Raw genomic sequence first — 17,893 nt, forward strand, 5'->3', positions numbered from 1 at the left:
TATACCTGAAAAATGAAATTATATCTTTAGCTCATACCATATACAACATCAGTATCAAATGGATTAATGACTTCAGTGTGAAAGACAAAGTCACAAAATTTTTAAGAGAATATCTTTATGAGCTTGGGATAGGGAAGATATTGTGAAAAAGTCACAAAATTGAAAACCATAAAGAAAATTGGTACATTTGATACAATAAAAAAATTTAAATTTTACAATTGAAAACATACCATAAAGCTATTAAGAAGTAATTCATAGATTGGGAGAATATATTTGTATAACATAGAAGAGATAAGGGATTATTATACAGAATATATAAAGAAGACTTATAAGTCATTAAGAAAAAGATACCTAATTTAAAAGTGGGCAAAATACATAAATAGCTATTTCACAGATGTGGAAACAGGAATGACCAAATACCATACGCAAAGATGTTCAGAAGTTCTGGGGAAGATGGCAGAGTAGGAGGACCCTAAACTCACCTCATCATGGATTCAACTAGATAACAGCCACATAACTGTAAATAACCCAGAAAATGACCTGAAGACTGGCAGAACAGACTCTCCATAGCTAAATGTAGAGAAGAGGCCACATTGAAGAGGCTAGAAAGGGTGAAAAGTGGTTAGGAGCTAAATGGACCGACAAGATTTTCTATGGGAGGGAGGGATGCCTCAGACGTGCAGAGGTCAAAGAAATATACTCTCACACTAGGGAGCCTGCATAGGGAAGGGGAATTCCCATAATATTTGTCTTTGAAAAACAAAGGTGCTGAATTTCATGAATTCTTAGTCAGTGAGACTTAAAACCTGGAAATTTGAAAAATCGGCAGTCTCATGGGAAAGCCAGTAGAGTGAGAGGAAACTGAGTCCCCACTTTTAAAGAGACAGCATAACAAATAGCCCCCTAGAGAGATAGCATAGAAGCAGCAGTTTGAAAAACACCTGGGGTATACTGCAGGGAGATTTGTTTACTAATCTCAGAGTGTGTGCTGGAAGGAGAAGCATCCTTGTGAGATTTCTCCAGGAACAAAGAAGCTGTTGGGCACCATTTCCCTATCCAACCCACAAGCATAAACACATGGCCACCTGTGGGAATAAGCACAGTGCCCATACTTGCTACCTAACTTGCTAACAGTGGACATGTGCCAGGCCTGGGCACCAGGTCCCCTCTCTCAGTTGACCCACACAAAACTTGCTAACACTGAGCATCTCATCCCTGCAGCACTTCTGTGGATCCATTTCTTCCAACCCAGGTTGCCTCAGTCCCAGTCAGTTGCAGGTCCCCTCCAACCAGCATGGATGTTGCTGGCACCTCGTGTCCTGCCCCATGTTTTTCTGCAGTTTTGTGCTACTGCATTTCTGGCAGATGCCTGGTGTAACTCAATTAAAGCCCAAGGCATCCCTGGACTGGTGCACTATCAACACAGGAACCAAATCCTGCCCATGAAAGGCAGGGGTAGCCATTGTAGATGACTGGACTAAAGGCAAAGGGGGCTCAGCTGCAACAGCAGGGCACATGAAGCACACAAAGGAGACACCCCTGAAGCACCAGGTTCTGGTGAACAGGGGACATTGTGTCCAGGGCAGTATAGGACCTCGTCTTCATAAGGCCATTATTTCAAGAGCAGAAGATGTAGCTGACTTCCTAACATAGAGAAACAGTCACAGAGAGTTAGACAAAATGAGGAGACTGAGGAATATATCCCAGATGATTGAACAGGATCAAATCACAGCAAGAGACCAAACAGAATGGAGATAAGTAAATCACTGATAGAGAATTTAAATAATGGTTAAAAAGATACTCACTGGACTTGAGGAAAGAGTGGAAGACCTCAGCGAAACCCTTAATTAACAAAGAGATAGAAAGCATAAAAAAGAACCAGAGAGGAACTCAATAACTGAAATTAAGAATACACTATGTGGGGCACCTGGGCCACTCGGTTGAGTGTTTGACTCGTGATTTCAGCTCAGGTCATGATCTCATGGGTCATGGGATTGAGCCGCATGTTGGGTTCCATGCTTAGTGAGGAGTATGTTTGGGTTTTTCTCCCTCTGCCCCTTCTGCCCTCTCTCTGGAATAAATAAATAAATCTTTTTTTAAAGAAAACTATATGGAATAAACAGACTAGAGGACATGGAAGAATGCATCAGCAACCTGGAGGACAAAGTAATGGAAAGCAATCAAGCTGAATAAGAGAGAGAAAAAGATAATAAAAAATGAAAATAGACTTAGGGAACTCATTAACACCATCAGTGTAATAACATTTGTATTATAGGGATCACAGAAGGAGGAGAGAGAGAAAAGGGGGTAGAAAATTTATATGAAGAAATAATAGCTGAAAAGTTCCCAAATTGGGGGAGGAACCAGAAATCCAGATCCAGGAAGCACAGAGAACCCACAACAAAATCAACCCAAAGAGGTCCACACAAAGACACATAGTAATTAAAATGGCAGAAAGTAGTGATAGAGAATTTTAAAAGCAGCAAGAGAAAACAGTTACATACAAGGGAAACCACATAAGGCTATCAGCTGACTTTTCAGTAGAAACTTCGCAGGCCAGAAGGCAGTGGCATGAAATATTCAAAGTCCTGAAAGAAAAAAACCTGCAGCCAAGAATACTCTATCCATCAAGGCAGTCATTGAAAACAAAAGAAAGAGTTTTTCCCAAACAAAAGTTAAAGGAATTCATGACCACTAAACCAGTACTACAAAAACCAGTCCTACAAAAACCAGTCCTACAAGAAATGTTAAAGGGGACTGAGTGGAAAAGAAAGACCATAAGCAAGAGTAAGAAAAGTATGAAGCACAAAAACAATAAAATTAAGTATATCTATAAAAATCAGCCAAAGAATTCACACAATAAAGAGATGTAAAATATGACACCATGTACCTAAAATGTGGCAGGTGTGTGTGTGGGGGAAGGAGTAAAGAATGGGCTCAAACTTAAGTGACCATCAACTTAATATAGACTGCTATGTGCATAAGATGTTGTATATAGGGTGCCTGGGTGGCTCAGTTGGTTAAGCAACTGCCTTCGGCTCAGGTCATGATCCTAGAGTCCCGGGATCAAGTCCCACATCGGGCTCCCTGCTCGGCAGGAAGTCTGCTTCTCCCTCTGACCCTCCTCCCTCTCGTGCTCTCTGTCTCTCATTCTCTCTCTCGCAAATAAATAAAATCTTAAAAAAAAAAAAAAAGATGTTGTATATAAACCTAATGGTAATCACAAAGCAAAAACTGGTAATAGATATGCAAAGAATAAAAAGAAAGGAATCCAAGTATATCACTAAAGAAAGTCAACAAATTGTGAGAGAGCAAGAGAAGAGAACTACAAAAACAACCATGAAACAAGTAACAAAAGCAATATATACATATCTATCAAAATTACTTTCACAGACCTGTACCTCTGGAACAAGTAATACATTATATGTTAAAAAAAAGAAGATAGTAGGAAGGGAAAAATGAAGGGGGGGAAATCGGAGGGAGAGACAAACCATGAGAGACTATGGACTCTGAGAAACAAACTGAGGGTTCTAGAGGGGAGGGGGGTGGGGGATGGGTTAGGCTGGTGATGAATATTAAAGAGGGCACATATTGAATGGAGCACTGGGTGTTATATGCAAACAATGAATCATGGAACATACATCAGAAACTAATGATTAACATAACATAATAAAATTAAATTAAAAAAATTACTTTCAATATAAATGGACTAAATGCTCCAGTCAAAAGATACAGGGTGACAGAGTGGATAAAAAAGCAAGACCCCTCTGTGTGCTACCTACAAGAGGCGCATTTCAGACCTGAAGACACATGCAAATTGAAAGTGAAGGGATGGAAAAGCACTATCATGCAAATTGAAACAAAAAAAAAAGCTGAGGTAATAATACTTAGACAAAATAGACTTTTAAAACTAAGGCTGTAACAAGAGACAAAGAAGGACACTATATCATTCTAAAGGGAACAATTCAAGAAGAAGTCATAGAAATTGTGGCAATTGTAAATAGGTATGCACCCAACATGGCAGCACCCAGATACATAAAACAGCTAATAACAAACATAAAGGAGATAATTGATAGTAATATAATACTAGGGACTTCAACACCCTACTTACATCAATGGACAGATCATCTAAACAGAAAATAACAAGGAAACGGTGGCTGTGAAGGACACACTGGACCAGAGGGAGCTAAGATACATTCAGAACATTCCATCCTAAAACAGTAGAATATACCTTTTTTTTCCAAGTGCACATGATTACATTCTCCAGAATAGATCACATATTAGGCCACAAAACAAGTCTCAATAAATTCAAAAAGGTCAAAGTCATACAATGTCATTTCCAACCACAACGCTATGAAACTAGAAATCAACCATAAGAAAAAAATCTGCAAAGACTACAAATACATGGAAGTTCAACAACATGCTACTGAACAATGAATGGGTCAGCCATGAAATCAAAGAGGAGATAAAAAATATATGGAGACAAACATAAATGAAAAGACAGTGGTCCAAAACCTTTAGGATGCAGCAAAAGCAAGTCTAAGAAGAAAGATTATAGCAATACAGGCCTACCACCTCAAGAAGCAAGGAAAACCTTAAATAACCCTCCTTATAGGAGCTAGGAAAAGAAGAACAAACAAAACCCAAAACCATTAAAAGGAAGGAAATAATAAATAATAGAGCAGAAATAAATGAAATATAAACTAAAAAAGATCCCAATAGAACAAATCAATGAAAGCAGGAGCTGGTTCTTGTAAAAGATCAACAAGATTGATATATCTTTAACCTGACTCCCCACAAAAAAGAGAGGAAGCAGATAAAATCAGAAAGGAAAGAGGAGAAATAACTGAAACCATAGAAATATAAGGGTTATAAGAGAATATTTTGAAAAATTACATGCCAACAAATTAGACAACCTTGAAGAAATGGATAAATTCCTAGAAATATGTAACTTACCAAAACTGAAATAAGAAGAAATAGAAAATTTGAACACACTGATTACCAGCAATGAAATTAAGTCAGTAATCAAAAGTTTAGGACGAGAGGCTTTTAGAGATGAATTCTGCCAAACATTTAAAGAAGAGTCAATAGCTATTCTTCTCCAAACTATTCCAAAAAATAGAAGAGAAAGAAAGGAAAGCTTCCAGATTCATTCTGTGAGGCCAGCACTACCCTGATACCAAAACCAGTTAAAGACTCCACTAAAAAAGAGAACTGCAGGCCAATATCTCTGATGAATGTAGATGGAAAAATCCTCAACAAAATACTATCAAACCAAATCCAACAATACATTTAAAAAAAAAATCGTTCACCATCACCAAGCGGGATTTATTCCTGGGATGCAAGAGTGGTTCAATAGTCATAAATTAATGCGATATGTCACATCAACAAGAGAAAAGATAAAAACCACATGATCATTTCAATAGATGGAGAAGCTTTTGACAAAGTACAACATCCATTCATGATTAAAAACTCTCAACGAAGTAGGTTTAGAGGGACCATATTTCAACATAATAAAGGCCGTATATGAAAAACCCACAGCAAACATCATCCTCAATGAGGAAAACGTGAGAGTTTTTTTCCTAAGCTCAGGAAAATGATAAGGATATCCATTCTCACCACTTTCATTCAGCATAATACTAGAAATCCTAACCACAGCAGTCAGGCAACAAAAAGAAATAAAAGGCATCCAGATTGGCAAGGAAGAAATAAAATTTCCACTATTTGCAGATGACATGATACTGTATACAGAAAACCCTAAAGATTCCACCAAAAACCTACTAGAACTGGTAAATGAATTCAGTAAGGTCCTGGTATACAAAACCAGTATGTAGAAATCTTTTGCATTTCTATACACTGGTACTGAAACAGTAGAAAGAGAAATTAAGAAAAGAGTCCCATATACAATTGCACCAAAGTATAAAATACCTAGGAATAAACCTAACCAAAGATGTCAAAAACCTGTACTCTGAAAACTATAAAACATTGGTGAAGGAAATGGAAGACAACACTAACAAATGGAAGATATTCCATGCTCATGGATTGGAAGAACAAATACTGTGAAAGTGTCCATTCAGCTGAAGTAATGTATGGATTTAATACCAATCCCTAGGAAACTATCCATAGTATTTTTCAGAGTTAGAATAAATAATCCAAAAATTTGGAGCACAAAAGACTCTGAATAGGCAAAGTGATCTTGAAAAAGAACTAAACTAGGGATAACACAATCCCAGATTTCAAGATATAGTACAAAGCTGTAGTAATCAAAACAGTATGGTACTGGCATAAAAATAGACACATAGATCAGCGGAACAGAATAAAAAACCCAGAAATAAACCCACAATTACATGATCAATTAATCTACAAAGGAGGCAAGAATATGCCATGGGGGAAAAGTCTATTTAACAAATGGTGTTGGGAAAACTGGAGAGCTTTGTGCAAAATAGTGAAAGTGGACCACTTCTTACACCATACACAAAAGTAAATTAAAAATTGACTTAAGACCTAAATGTGAGACCTGAAACCTTAAAAATCCTGAGAAGAGAGCACAGACAGTAATTTCTCTGATATCAGCTGTAACAACATTTTTCTATATATGTCTCCTGAGGCAAGGTAAGCAAAAGCAAAAATAAACTATTGGGACCACATTAAAATAAAAAGCTTCTGCACAGCATAGGAAGCAATCAGCAAAACAAGAAGAGAACCTAGTGAATGGGAGAAGATATTTGCAAATGACATATATGATAAAGGGTTTGTATCCAAAGTATATAAAGAACTTCTACAACTCAAAATGAAAAAAACCAAATAATCTAATTTTATAAAGGGCAGGAGACATGAACAGACATTTCTGCATGGAAGACATACAGATCGCCAAAAGACACATAAAAGATGGACAGCACCACTCATCATCAGGGAAACACAAATGAAACCACAATGAGATACCACCTCACACCTGTCAGAATGGCTACAATCAAAAACACAAGACATGACAGGTGTTCGTGAGTATGTAGAGAGAAAGGAACCCTTGCGCGCCATTGGTGGGAAAGCAAACTGGTGCAGCTACTGTGGAAGGCAGTGTGGTTCCTCAAAAAATAGAACTGCCAGATGATTCAGTAATTTAGTTTTTCAACTATTTACTCAAAGAATATAAAAACACTAGTTCAAAAAGATATATGCAGTCCTATGTTTAATGCAGGATTAAATAGCCAAATTATGGAAGCAGCCCAAGTGTCTGTGGATAGATGAATGGATAAAGAAGGTGTGATACACACACACACACACACACACACAGGAATATTATTCAGCCATAAAAAGAATGAACTCTTGCCATTTGCCGCAATGTAGTTGGAGCTAGAGAGTATTATGCTGAGTGAAATAAGTCAGTCAGAGAAAGACAAATGCCATATGATTTCTCTTGTATGTGGAATTTAAGAAACAGACAAATGAACAAAGAAAAAAAGAGACAAACCAAAAAACAGACTTGTAAACTATAGAGAACAAGCTGCTGCTTGCCAGAGGGGAGGTGAGTTGGGGGATGGGTAAAATAGGTGAAGGGGATTAAGAGTGCACTTATCATGAAGAACACTGAGTAATGTATAGAATTGTTGAACATGATATTGTACACCTGAAACTAATATAACACTGCATGTTAACTATACTGGAATTAAAATCTAAAAAAAGGGAAAAGAATAGAGAAAAGATGTTCAACTTTTTAAAACTATGATGAGATGTTATTTATATCTATCAGATTGTTATTATTTAGAAAGTCAGTTAGTACTAAGTGTTAATGATTTCCTAGAGGTGTAACAGGTATTGCTGTGTACTACTAGTGAAAATACAAGTTAATACAGTTTCTTGGAAAGTAATTTGTGAATTTGAAGGTATACCTATTGTATGGCCTAACATTTCAGTTTCCAGGCCCATGCCTTGGAGAAACTCTTGCATAGGTATATCAGAGTATAACTAGCAGCATTGTTCATGATAGTAAGAAAAACGAAACAACTGCAATGTTCATCACTTTGGGAATGGGTTGAAACAATTGTTTTATATTTATACTGTAGTGAAAATTGAAGGGATTGAAAAAAACTGCATTAACATTCATTGTTTACTATGGGTCTCAAAGATGTATTAAAAATAAAGAATCATTTACTTAGTAAATCGAATATGAATTTCAAATGCATGCAAACTAAACGAAGTATCCCTATATGTAACATACTATAATAAAAGCAAAGGGATTTTAAATACAACATTTAGAATATAAGTCATTTTTTTTATGTTAATCACCATACATTACATCATTAGTTTTTGATGTAGTGTTCCATGATTCATTGTTTGCATATAACACCCAGTGCTCCATTCAATGTGTCCTCTTTAATACCCATCACCAGCCTAACCCATCCCCCTACCCCCCTCCCTTCTAGAACCCTCAGGTTGTTTCTCAGAGTCCATAGTCTCTCATGGTTCGTCTCCCCCTCCGATTTCCCCCCCTTCATTTTTCCCTTCCTGCTATCTTATTCTTTTTGTTTTTTTTAAACATATAATGTATTATTTGTTTCAGAGGTACAGGTCTGTGATTCAACAGTCTTACACAATTCACAGCACTCACCATAGCACATACCCTCCCCAGTGTCTATCACCCAGCCACCCCATCCCTCCCACCCCCCACCACTCCAGCCACCCTCAGTTTGTTTCCTGAAATTAAGAATTCCTCATATCAGTGAGGTCATATGATACATGTCTTTCTCTGATTGACTTATTTCGCTCAGCATAATACCCTCCAGTTCCATCCATGTCGTTGCAAATGGCAAGATTTCATTCCTTTTGATGGCTGCATAATATTCCATTGTATATATATACCACATCTTTATCCATTCATCTGTCAATGGATATCTTGGCTCTTTCCACAGTTTGGCTGTTGTGGAACATTGCTGCTATAAACATCAGTGTGCACGTACCCCTTCGGATCCCTACATTTGTATCTTTTGGGTAAATACCCAGTAGTGCAATTGCTGAGTCATAAGGTAGCTCTATTTTCAACTTTTTGAGGAACCTCCATACTGTTTTCCAGAGTGGCTGCACCAGCTTGCATTCCCACCAACAGTGTAGGAGGCTTCCCCTTTCTCCGCATCCCCGCCAACATCTGTCGTTTCCTGACTTGTTAATTTTAGCCATTCTGACTGGTGTGAGGTGGCATCTCATTTAGGTTTTGATTTGGATTTACCTGATGCTGAGCGATATTGAGCACTTTTTCATGTGTCTATTGGCCATTTGGATGTCTTCTTTGGAAAAATGTCTGTCCATGTCTTCTGCCCATTTCTTGATTGGATCATTTGTTCTTTGGGTGTTGAGTTTAATAAGTTCTTTATAGATTTTGGATACTAGCCCATTCTCTGATATGTCATTTGCAAATATCTTCTCCCATTTTGTCTTTTGGTTTTGTTGACGGTTTCCTTTGCTTTGCAAAAGCTTTTTATCTTGATGAAGTCCCAATAGTTCATTTTTACCCTTGCTTCCCTTGCCTTTGGCGATGTTTCTAGGAAGAAGTTGCTGCAGTTGAGGTCGAAGAGGTTGCTGCCTGTGTTCTCCTTTAGGATTTGGATGGACTCCTGTCTCACATTGAGGTCTTTCAACCAGTTTGAGTCTATTTTTGTGTGTGGTGTAAGGAAATGGTCCAATTTCATTCTTCTGCATATGGCTGTCCAATTTTCCCAGTACCATTTGTTGAAGAGACTTTTTCCACTGGACAGTCTTTCCTGCTTTGTCGAAGATTAGTTGACCATAGAGTTGTGGGTCCATTTCTGGGCTTTCTGTTCTGTTCCATTGATCTATGTGTCTGTTTTTGTGCCAGTACCATACTGTCTTGATGATGACAGCTTTGTAATAGAGCTGGAAGTCCGGAATTGTGATGCTGCCAGCTTTGCTTTTCTTTTTCAACATTCCTCTGGCTATTCGGGGTCTTTTCTGGTTCCATACAAATTTTAGGATTATTTATTCCATTTCTTTGAAAAAAGTGGATGGCATTTTGATGGGGATCGCACTGAATGTGTAGATTGCTCTAGGTAGCATTGATATCTTCACAATATTTGTTCTTCCAATCCATGAGCATGGAACGTTTCTCTATTTCTTTGTGTCTTCCACAATTCCTTTCATGAGGATTTTATAGTTTTCTGAGTATAGATTCTTTGCCTCTTTGGTTAGATTTATTCCTAGGTATCTTATGGTTTTGGGTGCAATTGTAAATGGGATCGACTCCTTAATTTCTCTTTCTTCTGTCTTGTTGTTGGTGTATAGGAATGCCACTGATTTCTGTGCATTGATTTTATATCCTGCCACTTTACTGATTCCTGTATGAGTTCTAGCAGTTTTGGGGTGGAGTCTTTTGGGTTTTCCAATTAAAGTATCATATCATCTGCAAAGAGTGAGAGTTTGACGTCTTCTTTGCCGATTTGGATGTCTTTTATTTCTTTTTGTTGTCTGATTGCTGTGGCTAGGACTTCTAATGCTATGTTGAATAGCAGTGGTGATAGTGGACATCCCTGCCGTGTTCCTGACCTTAGGGGGAAAGCTCTCAGTTTTTCCCCATTGAGAATGATATTCACTGTGGGTTTTTCACAGATGGCTTTTATGATATTGAGGTATGTACCATCTATCCCTATGCTCTGAATAGTTTTGATCAAGAAAGGATCCTGTACTTTGTCAAATGCTTTTTCTGCATCTATTGAGAGGATCATGTGGTTCTTGTTCTTTCTTCTATTAATGTATTGTATCACATTGATTGATTTGCAGATGTTGAACCACCCTTGCAGCCTAGGAATAAATTCTACTTGGTCGTGGTGAATAATCCTTTTAATGTACTGTTGGATCCTATTGGCTAGTATTTTGGTGAGAATTTTTGCATCCATGTTCATCAGGGATATGGGTCTGTAATTCTCCTTTTTAATGGGGTTTTTGTCTGGTTTGAGGACAAGGTAATGGTGGCCTCATAATATGAGTTTGGAAGTTTTCCTTCCATTTCTATTTTTTGGAACAGTTTCAGAAGAGTAAGTATTAATTCTTCTTTAAATGTTTGGTAGAATTCCCCTGGGAAGCCATCTGGCCCTGGGTTTTGTTTGTTGGGAGATTTTTGATGACTGCTTCAATTTCCTTAGTGGTTATAGGTCTGTTCAGGTTTTCTGTTTCTTCCTGGTTCAGTTTTGGAGTTCATACATCTCTAGGAATGCATCCATTTCTTCCAGATTATCTAATTTGCTGGCATTTAGTTGCTCATAATATGTTCTTATAATTGTTTGTATTTCTTTGGTGTTGGTTGTGATCTCTCCTCTTTCATTCATGATTTTATTTATTTGGGTCATTTATCTTTTCTTTTTGATAAGTCTGGCCAGGGGTTTATCAATCTTGTTAATTCTTTCAAAGATTAGCTCCTAGTTTCGTTGATCCTGTTCTACTGTTCTTTTGGTTTCTGTTTCATTGATTTCTGCTCTGATCTTTATTATTTCTCTTCTCCTGCTGGGTTTAGGCTTTATTTGCTGTTCTTTCTCCAGCTCCTTTAGGTGTAGGGTTAAATTGTGTATTTGAGACCTTTCTTGTTTCTTGAGAAAGGCTTGTATTGCTATATACTTTCCTCTTAGGACTGCCTTTGCTGCATCCCAAAGATTTTGAACAGTTGTGTTTTCATTTTCATTGGTTTCCATGTATTTTTTTAATTCTTCTTTAATTTCCTGGTTGACCCATTCATTCTTCAGTAGGATGCTCTTTAGCCTCCATGTATTTGAGTTCTTTCTGACTTTCCTCTTGTGATTGAGTTCTAGTTTCAAAGCATTGTGGTCTGAAAATATACAGGGAATGATCCCAATCTTTTGGTACCGGTTGAGACCTGATTTGTGACCTAGGATGTGATCTATTCTGGAGAATGTTCCATGGGCACTAGAGAAGAATGTGTATTCCGTTGCTTTGGGATGGAATGTTCTGAATATATCTGTGAAGTCCATCTGGTCCAGTGTGTCATCTGAAGCCTTTATTTCCTTGTTGATCTTTTGCTTAGACGATCTGTCCATTTCAGTGAGGGGGATGTTAAAGTCCCCCACTATTATTGTATTGTTGTCGATGTGTTTCTTTGCTTTTGTTATTAATTGCCTTATATAATTGGCTGCTCCCATATTAGGGGTATAGATATTTACAGTTGTTAGATCTTGTTGGATAGACCCTTTAAGTAGGATATAGTGTCCTTCCTTATCTCTTATTATAGTCTTTGGTTTAAAATCTAATTTGTCTGATACAAGGATTGCCACCCCAGCTTTCTTTTTATGTCCATTAGCATGGTAAATGGTTTTCCACCCCCTCACTTTCAATCTGGAGTTTTCTTTGGGTCTAAAATGAGTCTCTTGCAGACAGCATATCGATGGGTCTTGTTTTTTATCCAATCTGTTACCCTGTGTCTTTTGATTGGGGCATTTAGCCCATTTACATTCAGGGTAACTCTTGAAAGATATGAATTTAGTGCCATTGTATTGCCTGCAAGGTGACTGTTACTGTATATTGTCTGTGTTCCTTTCTGGTCTATGTTACTTTTAGGCTCTCCCTTTGCTTATAGGACTCCTTTCAATATTTCTTGTAGGGCTGGTTTGGTGTTTGCAAATTCCTTTTGTTTTTGTTTGTCCCGGAAGCTTTTTCTCTCTCCTTCTATTTTCAATGACAGCCTAGGTGGATATAGTATTCTTTATTCTTGGCTGCATATTTTTCTCATTTAGTGCTCTGAATATATCCTGCCAGTCCTTTCTGGCCTGCCAGGTCTCTGTGGATAGGTCTGCTGCCAATCTAATGTTTCCACTGTTACAGGTGACAGACCTCTTGTCCGAGCTGCTTTCAGGGTTTTCTCTTTGTCTCTGAGACTTGTGAGTTTTACTATTAGATATCGGGGTGTTGACCTATTTTTATTGATTTTGAGAGAGGTTCTCTGTGCGTCCTGGATTTTGATGCCTGTTTCCTTCCCCAAATTAGGGAAATTCTCTGCTTTAATTTGCTCCAATATATCTTCTGACCCTCTCTCTCTTTTTTCTTCTTCTGGGATCCCAATTATTCTAATGTTGTTTCGCTTTATGGTATCACTTATCTCTCGAATTCTGCCCCATGATCCAGGAGTTGTTTATCTCTCTTTTTCTCTGCTTCTTTATTTTCCATCATTTGGTCTTCTGTATGACTAATTCTCTCTTGTGCCTCATTTATCCTAGCAGTTAGAGCCTCCATTTTTTATTACACCTCATTAATAGCCTTTTTGGTTTCGACTTGGTTATATTTTAGCTCTTTTATTTCTTCAGAAAGAGTTTCTCTAATATCTTCCATGCTTTTTTCAAGCCCAGCTAGTATCTTTATAATCGTCATTCTGAACTCTAGTTCTGACATCTTACTCATGTCCATATTGATTAGGTCCCTAGCAGTTGGTACTGCCTCTTGTTCTTTTTTTTTGAGGTGAGTTTTTCTGTCTTGTCATTTTGTCCAGAGAATAGATGAATGAGAGAACAAAATGCTAACAGGGTAACAACGACCCCAGAAAAATATACACTAAACAAATCAGAAGAGACCTGAAACCTGGGGAAAAGAAAGGGAAAGAAAGCAAAAAGAAAAAGAACAAGATAAAAACAAACAAAAAACAGAATATGATCGGATATGATCAGGCTGGTGCATAGATCAGTGCCACACACTAGATTTTGGGTGTATTTTGGTCTGTTAGAAGAAAGTGCCTCCAAAATTTTAAAGAAAGAAAAACTTATATATGTACAAAAATAAGGGTAAATACGATGAAGGGATGGAATATGACTGTAATGATGAAAATTATAAAAGATTATATAAAACAAATTGATAAGAAGTTGGTTGAAAAGAGAAAGAAGAGGATTTAAAAAAAAAAAGGGAGAGAATGTGATCAGGCAGGAGACTAGAACAAAGCCATACACTAGAGATTTAGGGTATATTTTGGTCTGTTAGAAAAAACTGTGTCCCAAAATTTTAAAGAGAGAACAACTTATTTATATATACCCAAAATAAGAGTAACTACTATGAAGGGATAGAATATGACTCTAAAAATGAAAAATAAAAAATATATTTTTAAAAGGATTGATAAGATGTTGGTTGAAAAAGGGAAAAAGAAAAATTAAAAAAAAAGATAGTTAAAAAAAAAACTAACTTTGAAAGACTAAAGAATCATGGTAAAAAAGCCATGAATTCTATGTGCATTATTCTCCTAGGGCTGGAGTTCTGCCGTTCTCAGTGATCGGTAAACTTGGTCTTGGCTGGCTGTTCTTGTTGATCTTCTGGGGGAGGGGCCTGTTGCTGTGGTTCCCAAAAGTCTTTGCCGGAGGCAGAATTGCCCCGCCCTTGCTGGGTCCGGGCTAAGTAATCTGCTCAGGTTTGCTCTTGGGAGCTTTTGTTCCCTGCAAGCTTTCCCTACAGCTTTGGAGGACGAGAGTGAAAATGGCGGCCTCCCAATCTCTGCCCCGGAGGAGCCGAGAACTCGGGGCCCCACTCCTCAGTGCGCCCCCAGAGAAAAGCAGTCAGTCACTCCTGTCTCCCCGGTCTCCGGCCGCACTCCATGCTCACCCGGCCTGTGACCGAGCGTTTCTATCTCTGGCACCCGACCCCATGTGGAGTCTCCAAACCCAGCAGATCCCTGCGGTGCACTCCCGCACAGCTCCTCCTGGGGGAGGAAGGGGAGACTCTTGTTTGGTCCCTGCTGGAAGAGCAGGGGCCCGACTGTGCGCCGATCACGGTTTATGGCAACCCCGAGCTGAGAGCCCACTCCTTGGCTCCGTCTCTGCAGCTGGCTTCCCTGCTCCCATACCTGGGAGCTCTGCCGCACTTGGGCACCCCCGGTCTTTCTGTGACCCCGAGGGTCCTGAGACCACACTGTCTTGCGAGGGTTCCACCCCCCGCTTACTCACTGGAGCGACGTCCCTCAGTGGAGCCGACTTCTAGAAGTTCCGATTTTGTGCTCTGCTGCTCTATCACTTGCCAGAAGCAGCCGACGGAGGCCCCCTCCCCCACCATCTATCCTCCCGATTATCGCCTCGGATTCACTTCTCCGCACGTCCTACCTTCCAGAAAGTGGTCGCTTTTCTGTTCAGAGAGTTGTTGCTATTCTTTTTTTCCATCTCCTGTTGAGTTTGTAGGTGTTCAGAATGGTCTGATCCCTATCTAGTTGAATTCCTGGGACCGGACAAAATTTAGGTCTCCTACTCCTCTGCCATCTTTCTCCTTCCCCCATAAGTAATTCTTATTTTAGCGTGGAGGCAGTGGAATAGGATTGGGAACTTCACAAATGCGTATAATCTTTTGTTGCTTAAGATGGGTTCCCAGATTGTTACATCATTATTTTCAGATTCATATATATTATATATAGTCTTTTGAAAGTTTGAAATATTTAATAATAGTAAAATTAGTGTTAGATTACCAAACCTTAATTGGCCACTCTACTGTTTCATAGCATTGATGTTGGTAGCCTTTCCCTATTTCCAACATAAATATCTGAATTGATTTCTTCAGAGTATCCCATGCATTTCTTTTGTTTTATGGTCTTGTGCTTCATAAAGTACATGCTAAAACTTAGTTTCTGAAACATCATTTTTACCAATTTGCTACTCTTGGTAGGAAAGAATTTTGAATTGTTAGAAAAATCTTTCAGGAAGAATTCTTTGTTGGTTTTCAGCTGTTACTTGGTGTCGGTGGTATAGATTTGTAAATGAAAATATTCTTCTCTATGCATATATATGAAAAGCTTGGCTTTTCTCCCCTTTTTCAATAGGCAAGTGAAAGACCAGAATAAGAAGGTGGCAAATCTGAAGCACAAGGAGCAGGTGGAAAAGAAGAAGAGTGCACAGATGCTTGAGGAGGCTCGACGAAGGGAGGATAATCTCAATGACAGCTCCCAACAACTACAGGTTAGAACACCTGGACGATCTGAAAGGAGAGATTTGATCCATAATTGCATGTTGTTTTCCTCTTCATCTTTATCCTCCTCTTTTTTCTCTTTCTAACCCTGCTTGCTGCCTTCCTCTGAGACCGACTGTTTAGCAATAAAGGAATGGCTTTAAATAGAAAAGGCAAGTTTTATTCCACAGCTTTGTGAGGACACCTCAGCATAGGAGAAAGTTCACCTTGCTTCAAGTTGATCGCATTTAAATTGGTAAGTTCAATGTCAGTTTAATGAGTGGGTTCTCTTAAGCTTTAGGATGGTCAGTGTTACTGTTTACCGTTTTCCTTCATTAAAGTGCATTGCTAAATCTGGTCCGTGTCTGTTTAACTTCCTTCTTTGTTTTTCATTCTTCTTTTCCCTTTTCCCCTGTCTTTTCCATTTTGCCCTCTCCCTCTTTCTTTCCATCCTTTTTAAGCATTCAATTTAGAGAACGTGTTTCATAGTCATACAGGATTTATAAACTATACTTTTTCACTTCAGTGGAGTGATAATTGATGTGTAAACCTAATTATTCACAAATTAGGGTGCAATTAGAGTCCATAATAATAGTAGTGATGATATGAGAAGTGCCCATATGGGCCCAGTACTTGGCCCTAGGCCTTGGTCATTCATGGTTTCTAACCTTTACAGTGATCCTGTGGGACAGATGGTTTTGTACATATTTTATAGATAAGGAAACTGACTCAGAGAAATTGAATTATTTGCCTAAATGCACACAGTTTTCAAAGTGGCTCAGCCATGATTTTAACAGAGACTTTCTGGATCTCTAGCCTGTCAGAATGAAGGTTTAAATTTTAGAGAAGAATATCATTAACTTTGCTAGAAACCTTTGAAACTTCTGCTAAGACTGCTAAGCCATTGCCGCTTCATTTTTCTCTCGTTACAACTTCGAATTGGGTATGAGAGAGTGTGTCACAGTTGCATTATCATGAAATCTTTACTGGAGAGATTTGGAGGAGTTATAACTGTGGAAGCCATTTTTAGGCTTTATAACAAATCCATTTCAGACATGTTTTTAATTTCTTTTTTCATTCATCTTTTATATAAATTTTATTGATTATAAAATGCATAGTCCTTATAGGAATAGTATACATTTTCTTAAATGCAGCACCTTTTGATAAAGCAGCATACCAGTTTTCCCTCCCTCTTGCCAACAACAGTCAGTACTGTCAATTTTCTCTTCCTCTCTTTTTTTTTAAATGCTAATCTGATGGATGGAAAATATTTAGGTTTTGTTTTAATTTATATTCCTCTGATTACCAGTGAGGCTAAGTATTTATTCATGTCTTAAATTTTCATTTGTTAATGTAAATCAAATGTTATGTCTCCCTCCATGTTGGCCTTTTCCTCAGGCATTTTTTGGTTCATTTATTCCTGTTTTGGGAACACATAAATATTTATCTACAAATATTTTTAAGTTGTTCTGGGCTTTCATTTTTTACTTATATATTTTTTTAAAGATTTTATTTATTTGAGAGAGACAGAGTGCACACAGCCGGGGGAAGGGGCAGAGAGAGAGGGAGAAGCTGACTCCCTGCTCAGCATGGAGCCCGATGTGAGACTTGATCCCAGGACCCTGGTATCATGAACCGAGCCGAAGGCAGATGCTTAACCAACTGAGACACCCAGGTGCCTCTTACCTTTACTTTTTAATTTAAATTATTTTAGGGTATTTTGTATCGTGAGAGTCTTATTTTTCTTCATTACTAACAATTTCATAGGTTGTTGATAGGAAATTATTTAATTGCTCACAAGTTTCAATTGGCATCTTTATATCTGAAATTATATAACAGGCTGGGGCGCCTGGGTGGCTCAGTCGTTAAGCGTCTGCCTTCGGCTCAGGTCATGATCCCAGAGTCCCGGGATCGAGCCCCGCATCGGGCTCCCTGCTCCGCAGGAAGCCTGCTTCTCCCTCTCCCATTCCCCCTGCTT

The 17,893-nt window shown here is 38.4% G+C and overlaps 1 protein-coding gene across 7 annotated transcripts in view; it reads left to right on the forward strand.

The window, feature by feature from the left end:
• The window catches only part of ERC1 (ELKS/RAB6-interacting/CAST family member 1), a 555,561-nt gene that overhangs the window by 213,014 nt on the left and 324,654 nt on the right, over positions 1-17,893 (forward strand). For all 7 annotated transcript variants that reach the window (XM_054507254.2, XM_064591742.1, XM_045874103.3 and 4 more), the window contains one exon: positions 15,791-15,926. In XM_054507254.2, the coding sequence (XP_054363229.1) occupies positions 15,791-15,926 (136 nt within the window). The remainder of the gene's footprint in view (positions 1-15,790; positions 15,927-17,893) is intronic.

This window comes from Mirounga angustirostris, unplaced genomic scaffold (genome assembly GCF_029215605.1).
Source record: "Mirounga angustirostris isolate CCGP_5_RB_7025 unplaced genomic scaffold, mMirAng1.0.hap1 SCAF_5, whole genome shotgun sequence".
Lineage (NCBI taxonomy): Eukaryota > Metazoa > Chordata > Mammalia > Carnivora > Phocidae > Mirounga > Mirounga angustirostris.